Source organism: Chlorella variabilis (genome assembly GCF_000147415.1).
Source record: "Chlorella variabilis unplaced genomic scaffold CHLNCscaffold_1, whole genome shotgun sequence".
Lineage (NCBI taxonomy): Eukaryota > Viridiplantae > Chlorophyta > Trebouxiophyceae > Chlorellales > Chlorellaceae > Chlorella > Chlorella variabilis.
This window is the reverse complement of record NW_005435087.1, coordinates 2,971,772-2,986,605: the sequence shown is the minus strand read 5'-3', so window position 1 is coordinate 2,986,605 and position 14,834 is coordinate 2,971,772. Positions and strand designations below refer to the sequence as shown.

General features: G+C 70.6%; 3 protein-coding genes across 3 annotated transcripts in view; 1 reads left to right on the top strand and 2 right to left on the bottom strand.

Moving 5' to 3' along the window:
* The window catches only part of CHLNCDRAFT_33707 (hypothetical protein), a 4,387-nt gene extending 2,031 nt beyond the window's left edge, over positions 1–2,356 (bottom strand). Inside the window, exons 1-6 of the mRNA XM_005851904.1 lie at positions 2,098–2,356; positions 1,579–1,791; positions 1,269–1,444; positions 729–917; positions 383–553; positions 8–207 (exon numbers count right to left, since the gene is read on the bottom strand). Coding sequence (XP_005851966.1) covers positions 8–207; positions 383–553; positions 729–917; positions 1,269–1,444; positions 1,579–1,791; positions 2,098–2,305 — 1,157 coding nt within the window. The 5' untranslated portion in view covers positions 2,306–2,356. The remainder of the gene's footprint in view (positions 1–7; positions 208–382; positions 554–728; positions 918–1,268; positions 1,445–1,578; positions 1,792–2,097) is intronic.
* Positions 2,357–4,969: 2,613 nt separating this feature from the next.
* On the top strand, positions 4,970–7,805 carry CHLNCDRAFT_133681 (hypothetical protein; the record flags this gene model as incomplete). The annotated part of the gene is made up of 6 exons (XM_005852216.1): positions 4,970–5,068; positions 5,347–5,641; positions 5,918–6,110; positions 6,290–6,374; positions 6,636–6,983; positions 7,281–7,805. 6 exons carry the CDS (start codon positions 4,970–4,972, stop codon positions 7,803–7,805), a joined length of 1,545 nt encoding a protein of 514 aa, XP_005852278.1.
* A 233-nt stretch (positions 7,806–8,038) lies between these two features.
* On the bottom strand, positions 8,039–12,368 carry CHLNCDRAFT_49731 (hypothetical protein; the record flags this gene model as incomplete). Its single annotated transcript, XM_005851903.1, has 11 exons — positions 8,039–8,187; positions 8,379–8,466; positions 8,713–8,810; positions 9,007–9,249; positions 9,481–9,592; positions 9,710–9,828; positions 10,192–10,282; positions 10,510–10,574; positions 10,607–10,667; positions 11,127–11,267; positions 12,063–12,368. The coding sequence occupies 11 exons, from the start codon at positions 12,366–12,368 to the stop codon at positions 8,039–8,041; spliced, it is 1,473 nt and encodes a 490-aa protein (XP_005851965.1).
* Positions 12,369–14,834: the final 2,466 nt, after the last annotated feature.

The following is a 14,834-nucleotide window of genomic DNA, read 5'->3' as shown; positions in this document are numbered from 1 at the left end:
GGGCCACGCAGCGGGGGCAGACGCCGGCTGTGTGGCGGGCCCAGGCAGGGGGGCATGGCAGGGAGGGGGGACAGCCGGAGGAAAGCGCGGCGGAGGTGGACAGCGCACCTTGTCGGAGGCGGGCGCCATGCCCGCCACATCCTCCCGCCGCACCAGCAGCTCCTCGCTGCCAGAGGCGGCAAAGATGAGGTCGTGCTCCTCCACACACTGCAGAGGCAGGCAGGGCGAGGGGGCAGGGCGTGAGGTCGGGGGTCGGGGCAGGGAAGCAGCTCGGGGCTGGGAGCAGCGGCCCTGCAGGCCCACACAACCACACCCCCACAGGCCCACAACACAGTAAAAAAGGGATCACACCACTGAAGAAAGAAAAGGACCAAAAGCCCACCTTCATGAGGTCGTGCATGAGGTGGATGTCAAACTGGACCTCGGGGAACTCCTCGGCCAGCGCCTCGGCACGCGGCAGGCTGCGGTTGAGCACCGTCATGCGGGTGCAGCCCTTGGAGTGCATGTGCTTGACCAGCAGGCGGCTCATCTTGCCCGCGCCGATGATGCACACCTGGGGGAGGGCAGGGGGCAGGGGGAGGGGCAGGGTGGGCGGGCGTGTGGCGGCGGGCGTGTGGCGTGTGTGCCGCGGCCTGGCACCAGCCCAGCCCAGAGCCAGCGTGGCGCCGGCGTGGGGCCAGCGTGGCGTGGCACCAGCGTGGCAGGGCGCCAGCCTGGCGCCAGCTCACCTTGGCATCGTTGAAATCGTGGCTGGGCAGCTTGAGCTGCGCCAGCTCGGCGGCGGCCGAGGAGACGGAGACGGCGCCCGATGAGATAGAGGTCTCGGCCCGCACCCGCTTGCCCGCCGTCACCGCCTGCTTGAACAGGCCGTTGAGGTGGCGGCCAAAACCGGGGCAGTTCTGGCCCACCTTGTGCACCTGGGGAGGGAAGGAGGTGTGGGGGGAGGGAGGAAAGGAACGTAGGAAGGAAGGAAACGGGGAGGTGGAGGGAAGTGGAGGGCGGGGGCCGGCATGGGAGCCAGCCAGGCGGCTGCGCAGGGCGACCAGAGCGGGGAGGCCCGGCCACGCGCTCGCGGCGGCGCCACCCCACGGCAGCAGCAGCGCCAACAGCGGCGGGGCGGCACTGTGCGGGCTCATAGCAAACCGAACGCAGCACCAGCTGCTCCAACCACGCGCATTAAGCAACATTTGTTTCCGACGGCGGCAGCAGCAGCAGCAGCAGCAGCAGCAGCAGCGGCAGCGCCACCTCACGGCCGCGCCAGCACCCACCTGCTTGACCTGCGCCAGGATCTGGCCCTCTCCCATGACCAGCGAGTCGAGGCCGCCCGACACGCGCAGCAGGTGGCCGGTGGCGTCGCGGTCGCGCAGCAGGAAGAGGTGCGGGCGCAACTGGTCGAGCGGCACGCCTGAGGCGCGGCTCATCCACTCCTCCACCTCGCGCACGCCTGCGGGGAGGGGCAGGGGGGTGGGGGAGGTTGAGCAGAGTTGGCGCGCGTGCGTGCGGAGCGGCGGCGCGGGGCGAAACCACCCACCCTCCCTCCTGCCTGCCTGCCAGCCGGCCCCCGGCGGCGCGCCTCACCCCTGTGGAAGCTGAGGCCGACGACGTAGATCTCCATGCGGTTGCAGGTGGAAAGCACGGCCGCCTCCTCGATGTGCGGGTAGCTGCACAGCTCTTCAATCGCCCGCGGCCACTCCGCCTCTGGCACCGCCAGCTTCTCCCGCAGCTCGACGGGCGCGTTGTGGATGGTCAGCCCGATGGCGATGATGCTGCTCTTCTTCTCCATGGCGTACCCTGCGGGGGGTTGCGGGGAGGGGGCGCGCGAGCCGTGGTGAGCGGCCGGCGGCGGGCCGGAGACACAGGGGGCGGCGGCGGCGGCCGGCGGCGACGTGGGCTGGCTCAGCCCCCCACGCCGCCCCGCCCATCGCCGCCGCATTTCCACCGGCTGGCGTCGTGTGAGGGGATGGCGGGGAGGGCTGTGGGGGGCGCCAAGATGCTGCGCCATGACTCCCCCCAGAGCAACCCCTCACGGAGCGAGGGACCGCGCAGGGGCGGCCGCCTGCCGCCCTCCAATCCACTTATGGCAGCAGCTGGACTCACGGTTGACGGCCTTGGTGCTCTGCAGCTGCTGCAGCGCAGCCTGGCTGGAGGCGATGTGGGTGGCCGGCAACTTCACGCTCACGGTGGCCTCTGCCGCCGTGCTAGCCGCACACTGGACCCCGCATGGCTGGCGCCGCCTGGTGGTGCGGCCGAACGTCTGTAGCCGCCGGAGCGAGGCTACTTGCTGGGTTGCCGCTGCGACCTGCATGACTGCCAGGGCTGCCTGTGCTTCTCACACCCACTGCAGAGGCTGCAAGCGTGGCTGCAAGAAGGCCGGGGGAGGCGGGGCTCGCGGCCATCTGGCAATCGCACGCTCACCCTTGCGCCACGTAGCAGGGATAAGGAGCGGGGATCTCATTCGCAGGAGCCCTGGCGTGCCCCTGAGGCCATTACACACGCCGGCTGGTGCCCACCTAAGCCCGATTGGGCCCCGGGGGCAGGCTGGGAGCTCCACCCCCACCGCCGCCAGGCAGGCGCCGCCGCCGCCTGGGAGCTGTGCCATCCCTGCTGGTGCTGGGATTGAACTCCAGGGGCGAGTGCATGTGTGCCGCTGATCCTTGGGATCCGCAGCACGGCAGCGCAACGGCAGCATCCCTGCCTGCCGCGCAGTGGCACGTGCCGCATGTGTGCGCGGCACGGCGGGTACACCATTACACACCGGGCTAAAGATCACCAGCCGCCTTCCTGATCACTGAATGGATTCGACCCAGGCATCCCTGGCCTGCTACAGCCTGGCCTGGTACAGCCGCCGCCCGTCCGCCTGTGCCCTCCCGGCGCGCTCAGCTCCGCTCCGCTCAGCGCAGCTCAGCTCAGCATCTCAGGCTTCAGCACATAGCCCTGCAGCCCCGTGACATACGGCGACGCCTCGCCCGCCGTGTGGCCTGCAGCGCGTGCAGTGCAGCGCGGACGCCTCCGTCAGGCAGGCAGGAAGCAGCGGCAGTGGCAGCCTGCCGTGCCAGGCCACGCCCTCCACGGCGCCGCTGACGCGTGTGTCGGCTGGCCTGCCCGGCGCCTTCCACCAGCGAGCCCAGCGGGCGCCTTGCTGTGGGCTGCTGCTCACCCTCGGCCACCTCGCGAGGCTCCCCGCTGGCAATGCGGGGGATGTCGCCTGCGTCGGCCACGGAGCGAGCCAGGCGCACCGCGTTGCTCACCTTTGACAGATACACCTGCGGGCGGCAGCAGGCGGCAGCATCACATGACAGGGGCCGGAGGCCGCTCAAGCGGGCAAGCGGCAGCGCGGGGTAGGGTGGCCAGACGGCTGGCAGAGCGATGATGGTGGCGGCGGCAGTGGTGGTGGTGCCTGGGTGGCTGCACCGGGCGGGGGGTGCAAGAAGAATGCAAGCAGGTGCGGTAAGCGGGCCGTGCGCGCCTGCTTGGAGTGGCAGGAGGCGAACAGCGCGTCCTCCACCTCGTGTGCCAGTGCCTGCACGTCGCGGGCGGGATCGCTTGCATAGCTGCGGCATGGGGCAGGAGAGGCGACGGAGGAGGTAAGGGTGGGGGGTGGGGGATGGCGGTGGTGTGGGCAGGGGCTAGGCGGTGACTTGTTGTGAGTGCGAGCTGGGGGCTTGGAGGCAGGAGTGTTGCAGCGGGGCAGGCAGGTGGGCAAGGCATGGGGAGGAGGTTGGGCAGGGCAGGCAGGCCGGGCAGGCGGGGTCGTGGCACCCCGGCAGCAGCACCCCGGCGGCGGCTGCTCGCCTCACCGCGGGTTGGCCCTCAGGCTGTCAAACAGCGCCTGGATGATGTGCTCCCGGGTGCCCTCTGGGATGGCGGCCTTGCGGGGGGTGTCTGGCGGCGGCGCCTCATGCGCGGCGTGGAAAGCACCAGCCCCCGCCACGCCGNCCGCGGCCTTCACCTGTCCGGCCAGCTGGCCGAGCCGTGCATGCTGCTGCTGCTGCTGCTGCTGCTGCGGCGGCGGGTGGTGGTGGTGGTGATGCGCCTCGGCCGCCGCCTGCTGCCGCTCATAGGCCTCCTCCGCCGCCTCCAGAACGTCCAGCATGGCTGCGCTGCCGGCGCAGCCCTGGCGGCGCGCGGCCGTGACGGCCGCCGCCGCCGCCTCCCCCGCCGCACCCTCGTAGTCTGCCTCTCCCATCTCTGCATCCGCCGGCGCCTGCGGGCCTGCAGCTCGAAGCGTGGGCAGAAGCGGTGGCAGAAGAGGTGGTGTTGGGCACAAAGCGGTGGAGAGACGGCGGGGGCGGCACATAGGTGGGTGTTGAAAGCCCAAGCCCTCTCAGTCGGCTCGACCTGGCGTTCCCGCCGACGGCAAGGCAGCCCTCTGCGGGTCCTGCCGCCGTACCTGCGGCATCAGGCGGCGCCTCGGGGTCAGCCTGGTATCGGAACGCCGGCTCCGCCTCGCCGCCAAACCGCGGCGGCTTGCGCGGCCGGTCATCCAGGTCCGGCACCCGGCTGCCCGCGGGCCCCTGGGTGTCTATCGTTGGCAAGCCTGCGAGCATATAAGGGCGCAGGGGTGGCATGGCGGGGGGTACACGGGCTGGTGTGGCAGTGGCGCAGGCGCCGCCGAGGTGCGCTGGCCGGCGGATCCCTAACCCCCCTGCAGCTAAGCGGCGGCGTTGTTGCGTCTGCCCTCACCGAAAATGCGCTGCGTCCATTCATCCTCGCCGACCCGCCTGGCCGAGTCTTCAGTGAAGTCGACGCTGGTGTCGCCCCTGTGCGGCACGGCAGTGGGCACAAGCGGGTGAAGCTCCTCGATGTCGGGCTGGGACTGCATGCCGATCGTGAGCTTCCCGGAGCGAGCGCCAGGGTTTTGGCGCCCTCTGCTGAGATGGCACAGATGCAATGAATGCCGCCTTACGCCCCACCACGGCAATTCAAACAATTCTTCTGGCACCCGCAGAGGCGTCCAGGGAGCTGCAGCATGCGCCAACTCGAGGACTTGGATGACCCGCTGCTCCTGCACTGCTTCAGCTTCTTGACTCCGCTTCCAGACCTGTTCAATGTCGCCGCAAGCTGCCGGGTGAGACCAGGATCGCGCCGGTGGTCTGGAGGAAGGGCCTCGCGCTGGCATGGCCGTCTCTCCTGCCCCGAGCCTTGGGCAGGCACCAGCTGCGATGCAGCGAGCGACAGGGCAATCAATCAATGACGAACCGCTGCCCTACCACCTCTCGCCCTCGCACCGCAACCCCCCGCCTCGTCTCCCGCCTCTCTACCCACCTCCACTTGTTTGTGGCCTCAGTGCTTTGCTCCTGATCGCGTCCACCAACTCGCCCCCTGCCCCCCCTCCTGCCCCCGCAGCGCTTCCGGGACCTGGCACTCGACCGCCGCTCCTGGCTGTTTGTGACGCACGCGGCGGCGGCCGCCGCGGCCGCGCCCCGCCGCGCCGAGCGCGCCCCGGCGCCGGCGCTGCCGCCGTGGGCCGCCTCCAACGCCTCCCTGGGCAGCCCAGCAGCAGCAGCGGAAGCAGCAGCAGCAGCCGCAGCAGCAGCAGGCGACGGTACGCCGCACTGGTACCGCAGCCAGTTTGCCACGCTGGACGCGGCGGTGGCGGCCAGCCGCCCGGGAGACACCATCCTTCTCGAGGCTGGACCAGGTGCGCCCCGCAGCCTGCGCCCTGCCGCTGGCTGCGGCAGCGGCGGCGATGCATGCCGATGCCGCCGCCTGCTGGCGGCGTCGTGCTGCTTGGAGGCGCCGCCCATCTGTTATGGGCGCCAGCCCTGCTTAGCAGCCACAGGCTGGCAGGCAGTACGCAGCCGGCCGGCTGCGGTTCCAGCCTGCGGGAACCGGCCGGCAGCACCCTGCAACCCGCCCCAGCCTCACGCCCCCGCCCCTGACCCTGCCCCTGCTTCCTTCCCGCCCCGCCCCGCAGCGCCGCACGCCGTCTCCGCGCCGCTGGCCGTGCCGCACCCTGTGCTCATTCTGGGCGGTGGGGTAGAGGCAGGGGAGTGTGTGCTGCAAGGGTCACCCGGCCTGGATGCTCTCCTGGACTTCAGGCAAGCCGGCCCCTGGCAGCGCGCCGCCGCGCCTGGCGCCAACCTGCGTGCCTGCGCTCAGGCGGGACGGTGGGGTGTACTGCTGCCGCCGCCAACCCTGCTGCTGCGCTGCTGGTGCCGCTGATGCTGCCGCCGCGGCCGCCGCTGCTGGTCAGCTTGCGTGCGGCTGGCAGCAGCGGCGTGTTTCTTTCGTGGCGGCTGAGCCTACTTACCGCGGCCTCCCGCGCTCCCCGTCACCTGTTGTCCAGAGCCTCTGGCAGGCTGGCCAACCTGACGCTGCGGGCCACCTCGGGCGCCTGCGTGGCGCACACCCGCGGCAGGCTGACCGTGCAGGTGCGCCGCGTGGGCGGCGGCGGGCCCGGGCCGGCCGCTGCCGGGTGCCGCCGCCAGGCTGCCTGCCTGGATCCAGCCCCGGAATCAACACAGGAACCACAGAAGCACAGAAACCACAGAAACACAGGACCATCGCGTTTGCTGCCTCTCCAGCCACGTGCCGCCTGCCTTCACTTCCTGCCAGGTTTGTTCCGGCGCTGTTTTCGGACGCAGCGCGGCTGAGCTCTGTGCCGCCTGCCGCCGCCTCCCGCCTGCCTGCAGGGCTGCAACCTTGAGTGCGACGCGCGGGGGCTGCCCCACTTGGTAGCCCCTCTGCTCACCCGTGCCGCCAGCTGGCCTCGCATTCCGCCCACGCCCGCCGTTGGCGCCGCCGCCGCCCTGCCGCACCCCGCCGCGCCCGGCCCCGCTTTGGCAGCAGCGACCGGCGCCGCCGCGCAGCGAGGCGCCAGTAAGCGCGCCGCGGCCGGCGACGGCGACTGCGCGACGGGCACGGGCGGCGGCGCCGCTGCGGAGGAGCCGCCCGCCGCCAAGCGGCTGCGGGCGTGGCGCGACACGGCGTCGGCGGCGGCGGGCCCGGGCGTGCTGAGCGTAGCAGAGAGCCGCATCAAGGTGGGCTGCTGCTCCCTGTCCAGCTGCTGTGCTGCTGCTGCTCTGGCGGCAGGGCGTGGGTGTGCGCATGCACGCGGTGGTTGCCGCCCCCGAGCCCAGCACGCCGCCCCCCGCCTGGAGCCTCCGCCCTCTGCCCTTGCACCCGCTCGCGGCTATAGCCGAGGCCCTCCTCACACACACAGAGAAAGAAACTATGGCTGGGGACAGCCCCTGCGGTAACCCTCCCTCCTCCTTTTTATTAGAGGTTTTTGACAAAGTAACTACTATTTCTGCCCTCCCCGCCCGCCCCCCCCGCAGGCCGTCGGTTGCGCTGTGGAGCTGCGCGGCAGCGGGCGGCTGTCTGCGGTGCGAGCCATCTACAACAGCAGCCACACCCTGATCTGGCTGGAGGTCGACTCAGCCGACTTTCCACCCGACTTCCCAGCTGGCGGCCGCCACGTCAGCGCCGCCAGCCGCGCGCCGGCGGCCAACGCCGGCGACGCCCCGGCCAGCGACGCGGCTGCGGCTGCGGCCGGCAGCAGCAGCGGCGGCGGTGGTGGTGGTGGGCTTGGAGCCGCAGGCTGGGCTCCAGGCCCTGCTGCCCACCCGGCCACGCCGCTGCCGTCGTGGGCAGTGCGCGCCGCGGCGGCGGGGTTTGATGCAGCCGCCTTCCAGCGCCGGGCGCAGCGGCTGGCGGCGGCGGCCGCGGCTCCTGCCGCCGACGCCCAGCCGCGGCGGGGAGCTGCCGGGGAGCAGCCGGCGGGGGCGGCAGGCATGGAGCTAAAGGCAGAGGAGTGGTGTGTGCGGCACCACGCCGCCATGAGCCCGCCACCCAAACCCTGAGGCATGTACGGGCAGTACTGCCCATGCTGTACCATCGTGCACTGTTGTTTTGGCAGGTACCACCACCCCCGCTACCGCTGTTGCGTTGCGTCGCTCATTCCCTGTACTTTTATCCTTGGCTTTTGGTCGCCCTGTTGCCCCGGCAGCTGCCCCCAGCGCGCAACACCTTACAGGCGGGGCCGAGGGGGCTGGCGCAAGCCTGCCGCAAAGCGCGGCAGCCAGGAGGCGCCACCTCACGGCCGCCCCTTCTGCCCCTGCTGCCCCTGCTGCTGCTGCTGCCGCGTGGGGCTGCTAGACAGGCTGGCCTCCAGCTGCTGGATGATCGCTCCCGCCACATCGTACGGCCGCGCCGCCTCTGCCGCGCGCACCCGCTCCGGCCGCACTGCATGAAGCGGCATCAGCAGGAGGAGCGTGGTGGGTGAGGGCGGGCTGGCAGGTGGGCAGTTGCGTGCGGTAGCTGGTGGTGCGCTAGGTGTGTGTCGGGTGGTGGGTGTTGTGGGTTTGCCGGTGTTCTGAGAGGGCTTCAGGCGGGCACAGGTTGAGGAGTGGAGGGGGACACCTGTCCCCGCCCACCTGTCCCCGCAATGACGGCCTCGGTGTGTAGCTGGCGGCGCAGCCGTGCCGCGCGGTGCTCCTCCGGCAGCAGGGAGGCCACCTTGTCCTGCAGGCAGTACAGTAGTACCATAATAAAGTGGTACATCAGTACGTTGACTGCCCGCCAGCAAAGGATGCCGGCACCAGGCCCCGCCCCTGCTCGCACTCGGCTCCCGCCCAGCTCCCGCCCCGCCACCCCCGCCGAGAGCGGCGGCGGGCAGGCAGATGGAGGCAGCGGCACACATGTGGCATGTTGGTTTAGGGAGCCCTAAAACCCCAAGCGACGGCTGGGGTGGGGTGCGGGGCCGCTCACCTGCAGGAGTCCCAGCGGGATGCCCAGGGAGGCCCCCAGTGCCGCCCCCAGCACCAGGCTGCGCAGCGGCGAGGCGCGCATGCCCATGCTACGGTGCACTGCAGCAGCGCAGGGGGGAAGGGGCAGACGGGAACGGGAGCTTTGACGCACAGCGCACTCCACACAGCGTCCCGCCTGGGGCTGCCCCTCATGAAAGCAAAGCCCGCCAGCCTGCAGCCGCTCGCTTGCTGCGCTGCTGCCCCTGCACCTCCACCACCACCACCACCCCGCTGCCTCATCCCCGCCGCCACTCACGGGACAGCCCAAACAGCGCGCCCGCCGCCATGCCGCCGTGCGCCGCGTCGAGGAAGTCGCGGCGCCCGCGGTACACCCCGCTCAGCACCTGTACCGCATAGAACGCCGCCGCCAGGCCCCCAAAGTGCAGCCCGCCTCGCACCGACGCGTTGGCCACCCGCGACAGCCGCTGCGTGTTCTCCTCGGCGATCGCGCGCGCCGCGTGCAGCTTGGTGGGCGCGCCGGGCGGCGCCTGCGGCGCGCCTGCTGGCCGGGGCGAGGCGGGGAGGGGGGCGGGCGGGCAGGCGGGTTCGGGCGGCAGGCAGGCGGGAGGGTGCACCTCTGGCGGCGCCCATCTGCTGGGCTGCGGCCCTCTGGCTGCCCTCTCCAGCAGCGTGCTGAGCACCCCGCGCACCCGACCACGCACCTGCGCCACCCAACGCACAAACACACACGCGTCACACACAGGCACACACAGCGGCGCCCCCTGCCCACCTGCCCCCCGCTCGTCGATCCACTGCTTGCCGCCCCCAAACACCAGCCCTACCAGGGTGGCGGTCAGGGTGTCCTGGGCCCACTCCCGAAGCTCCTCAGGCATAGGGGGCACCTGCAGGGGACCGCCAGGGCCAGGTGATGGTTCAGGCAGGCAAGGGAGGGTGCAATAGGCAGAGCCACGGGTGGGGAGCAAGGCTGGGAGTGCCGCCGCTTCGACGGCACACCGCACCTCTTCCCCGGGCTCCTGCCGCTTGAAGGCGTAGCCAGCCAGGCGCCCCACCCGCTGCCAGCCTGTCAGCGGCTCGTCATCAGGTGCCGCGCGGGCCATGGCTGCCCTTCCCGTGGCGCCTGGCGGCGCAGCAGCGGCCATGGCGGCGAGGAGCGGCGGCGACGGGGGCGGCAGAGAAGCGGGTGACGGCGATGGGGAGGCGGGATCCAGAGGGGGGTGCTGTGGATCCCTGGAGCGGTTCCAGCTGGTTCTGAAGGCCAAAGGGAGGGCTCAGCGGGACATCCACATGTGTGCACTTGCGAGGGAGGGTGGGGTGGCTCGGACGCCCACTGGTGCAGCTGTGGTATATGGAGAGCAGTGCGCAGAGGCCCGCTTGATGGGGTGCTCCCCAGCCTGCTGTGACCTGGCAGAACATGGCCTGGCGCACTCAAATCAAGCTCGTGTGAATCCTCCAGCCGCGCAGCTGTGATGCCCTGAGCAACCATGCTCTTCCTGGTGGCCATTGGCGCCGGTGCGGCGGTGCTCGAGGTGCACCGAGCTCTTCACAATAATGGTAACGGGGATGTGAAGGAGCTGCGGGAGAAGGAGGCGTCGCTGCGCAAGCAGCTGCAGGTGAGTGAAGCGTGGGCCGGCCCTGCCTGGAGCTGTCTGTCAGCCACTGTCGCTGCTGCTGGCGCTCTCCTGGCAGCCCTGGCCTCCTGTGCTCGCCAAGCGATCACCCTCGTCCGAAGTCCAGCAAGAATGTCCGGCTGCTGGCGCCCTGAGGAGCATTGCCCGCCACCGCTCGGCACGTCGCTCACCACCGCCGCCACGCCACTGGCTCCGCCGCTCGCACCCTTGTTCCGCGCAGGACATGCAGCGCGACCTGCGCACCGCGCAGCAGCAGCGCCAGCTGACGGAGGCCGAGGCCTCGCAGCTGGCGGCGGTCAACCAGCGGCTGTCGGCCGAAAACGCCGACCTGGCGGCCACCAGCAGCAGCCTTAAGGCCGAGAACGAGGCCCTGGCAGCGCGTGCAGACAGCCTGCTGGAGCGGCAGGCCGCCCTGGAGTCGGCCGCAGAGTCGCTGAAGCTGGAGAACTGCACGCTGCTGCAGCAGTTTGACCGGCTGAAGATCAAGTACGAGCACGAGGCGGCGGGGTTCCAGGAGCAGGTGGGTGCTGGCGGGTGCTGGTGGGTGCTGGTGGGTGCTGGGCAATGTTGCTGGGTGCTGGGTGCAGCGCAGTGCAGCCACCTTGCTTCGGCTCCAGGGTCAAGGTGAAGGTGGTTGTGGGCTGCCAGGCGGCGGCAAGGCTCCCTTCCCGACATAGTGGATGCTGATGCACCGGTGGCCGGCCGGTGCTGCCTGGCAGCCTGCCCGACCGCAGCAGAGCTCTGTTCCCCAATTCCAACTATCAGCAAAATCCATCGCCCTCCTCACCTCCATCTCCCTCCACCGCCCGCCCTGCCAGGTGGCGGAGCTTAAGGCGGCCGTGAGCGGCGCCCTGTCGCGCTTCACCTCTGGCGAGATCTCAGCTGACCAGCTGACCGCCTTCCTGTCTGCCATGGGGGTGGAGCTGCGCTGCAGGTGGGTTGCCGGCGCCGTGCTAATCATCTATGCACTACGTGCGCCTGTGTGTTCGCCTGTGTGTTTCGTTACACGTGGCATGGAGCTGGCTGCGCTTGGGGCACGCTAAAACAATATCCCCCCTCGCATGTTCCTGCTCCTCCTTTCTTGTCCCAGGAAAGAGGCCCTGGACAGCCTGCCCGACCAGCTCAACAGCGCCCGCAGCTTCGACGAGCGCCTCAAGTGAGGCCACGGGCTGGCTGGCTGCCATCCCTCTGCTGCCCATCCACTTGCGTGAAAGCACGCGCCTACGCCCTGCCCACCCCCACGCCAACCAGCACACCGCCGCCCTGCTGTCCCCACCTGTGCTGCGCCTGCACTGCACTGCCAACCGCCGCCCTCGCTGCCTCCTCCTGCAGGCTGCTGGATCAGGTGCAGGTGGAGGTGGGTGAGGGCTGGATGCAGCAGATGCGGCTGGTGACTGCCGAGCCCGGCCGCGCCGCGCGCCTGCTGATGGCGGGCGCGGCGGCCGCCCGCAGCGCCGCCGCCGCCGCCCCGGAGCTGGCCGGCGCGGGCGAGGATGAGGCTGCTGCCGTGCCTGCCTCTGCCAGGTGAGCTGCCAACAGGGTGCCTCTGTTAACAGTGGAGTGGCTTCGAGGGCTGGGAGGAGAGAGAACAGTGTTTTAGCGTTGCGCGCCAGGCAGCATGTCGGGGAGTGCCAGAGGCTGCCGCTGACCTTGCCTGTCATACATTGCTGCCGTGCAGTGCCCCCGCGGCTCTGGCGTACGCCCCTCCTGCCAAGCTGCCCACCCCTCCCAAGGGCCGCGCCGCGGCCTCCCAGCTGCAAGCCGTCAAGGTGCCGCCGCTGAAGCTGGGCGGCGTGGGAGGCGGCGGCGCCGCCGCCAGCAGCACCGCGGCGGACGAGAACACAGGGGTCAATGCGGCCGAGGTGGCGGCTGCCCCGACGGCGGACAAGGCTGTCAGCAAGGGGAAGAAGAGCGGCACCTTGCGGTTCCTGCCCGGGAGGAAGGTGGTGAGGAAGCAGGCGGTACCGCCCCCGGGCCCGCAGCTGGCGGTGGACCTGCCGCTGAGCTCCCGGGGGGAGGCCTCGGCCATGCCCCGACTGCCCTTTGATGCCGGTGGGTGGCTGGCCCAGGATTGACTGCATGGCAGGGCGCTGAAGCAGTGTGTGCAAGAGGAGGCCAGGAGGGAGAGCGCCTAGCTTGGCTGCCCTTGCTGTTGTTGGCTGGCTGGTGCCCGGGTGCCCAACCACGCCTGCTGTGACACCGCCATTGCGCTGTGCCGGCAGGCGCGGATTGGCTGGATGGATGGCGCTGAGTGTGTGCTGCCTTTTGGGCTGCAGTGAACGATGACATGGACATGCCCGGCGGCAGGGGTATAGTGACGATGTGAGCCAGCGTGGCGGGCACATGGCAGGCCTAGGCGGGGCATCCTGGGTGACAGGCGCTGGCGGCACCAGCAGCGAAGCCCCGCCCTGGCGCGCGCACCTCGCTCCCAGCCCACCCTGGGCGGTTGTATGCATCCTGAGAGCCCCTGCCCTGCGTGTGTGCACTCGGGGACTCCATGCTCTGCTTGTGCATCTGACCACGCATGCGCACCGGCCTGCCCGTCCCGGGGCTGCCTACATGTATTTGCTTGGTTTTGCAGCTTCCGTTGACGTTGTTTTCGCTCTCCCCCTTGCAAAGCGAGCCCCTCCCTATACCTGGCCTGGAGGAAACCACAGGCGCAGATGGGATGGATGCACGCCCAGAGCTGCTAGGCGGCAGCCTTGCTGCCCTCACCCCATCAACCGCCCCCTTCCAGCCAGGCATGCCTTGCCTGCGTGAGCGTGTGTGATTGGGGTTACAGAAGGGGATGGGTAGGTAAGAGTGGGTAAGAGGGGTGCTGGGATACAGGGGTGTAAGGAGTGCGCTAGGCTATATACAAGGGTGCCAGCGGTGGTGCCCGGGGGTCAGGGTCGGTAAGAGGGGCAGGGCAGCATGCAGAACGCCCGCGGCAGGCGCGGTCGGCGTTGCTGCATTGCGCTGGGGCGCGGGTCAGGTGCAGAAGGGGGTGGAGAGCTGGAGTACAGCTTGTGCCGCGGCCCCCATGAACTGTGCATTTGAATGGCGGGATGAATAGGCAGGGGTGGAATGATTGGGCAGGGCGGGCGTGGGCCCGCCGCTGCGAGAGACGGAGCAGGCTGCTGTTGTGCTGCGTTCCCACAGGGTGCAGCATGGGGCAGCTGGGAGGAGGGGGCCGGGTGGGTTCCGGGGTTCCTCAGGCAAGAATTGGGAGAAGAATGGTGTTGTGCTGGGGTGGTACTGGATGAGGGAGGAAAGCAGCAGGGACATCTGTGTAGCTGGGCTCTGTACAGCGCGGCGCCCAAGATTAGGAGTGTGTGCCGCCAGAATGTATAGGCCGTGAGTAGGCGCCGCGTGCCGGGCAGGCAGCCTGCGGGCGGCGCCGCGTCGGCTGGCGGCTCGTGACGTGTGCCGAGAGGTAAAGAGGGCCCAGGGAGGGGGAGGGTCACGGTGGGTAGGTGCGGGGCGGCCTCAGGAGAAAACGGGCGGATGGGATGGGATGGATGGGTAAGAAGGCAGGTGCATGTGTTGGCAAAAAGGGGATGGGTTGGGGCTCAGTCTCGCCGTAGTGTTGACGTTAAGGCTGGCGCAGGCAGCGGGCCGGGGAGCGTGCTCGCCGGGGCTCAGCAGGAGGAGATGGAGGAGAGGGATGAGGAGCGAGAGGCGGGGCCCAGCAGGGGCTGCCCCAGCGTGCCGCCGCAGCGGCGCCACTGAGGGTCCGCCGCCGCGGCGATGAGGAACTGGCCGGCGGCCGGCTCCTCGTGCCCCTCGCCCTCGCGGCCCTCGCCGCCGCGGGCGCCGCGCGCCGAGTGGCGCAGCAGCCAGACGGCCAGCCAGGCCACGCACAGCGCCAGCTCGCCCACCAGCAGCACCGCCAGTGCGTGCTCGTGCTGGCACGCAAAGCGGCACAGCGCCAGGCGGGCAGCCAGGTAGCGCTGGTACAGCGCTGAGGGGAGGTCCGTGGCGGGCCTGCGGGGAGAGGGTGGAGAAGGAAGGGGTGGAGGCCACGTCAGGCAGGCAGGCAGGTGTGCGCTGGGATCGGCACCCAGGCCCCAGTAGCGCTTCAAAGGCGCCCCCAGGCAGGCTGGCGTGCAGAACAGGCAACAGGGCCGGCCGCGCGTCGTGCCACACACACTAGGCAGCCCGGCCGGGCCGGGCAGGGAAAGGCTGGGGCCAGAGGCGGGCCCCAAGCGGTGGCTGGGGCCGGGCGTCGCCAAACACAATCGCCGCCGCCGACAAAACGCAACACCGGGAAAACCGCAGCAAGCTCACTCTTGCAGCGCGGAGTCGTCGGCGGTCATGCAGGCGCAGGTGCGCGCCTCGCCCTCCTCCAGCTGGCGGACCTCCAACTGGCGCGGCTGCAGGCCGGCGCGGCCCAGCGGGCCCGCGCGCGCCGCGGCGGACGCCACGCCCGCCGCCGCCGCCTCCAGCGCCGCTGACAGCTGCTCCTGCGACGAGGCGGAGCCAGAGGCGGCCTGCCAGGTGCGCAGCAGGGCTG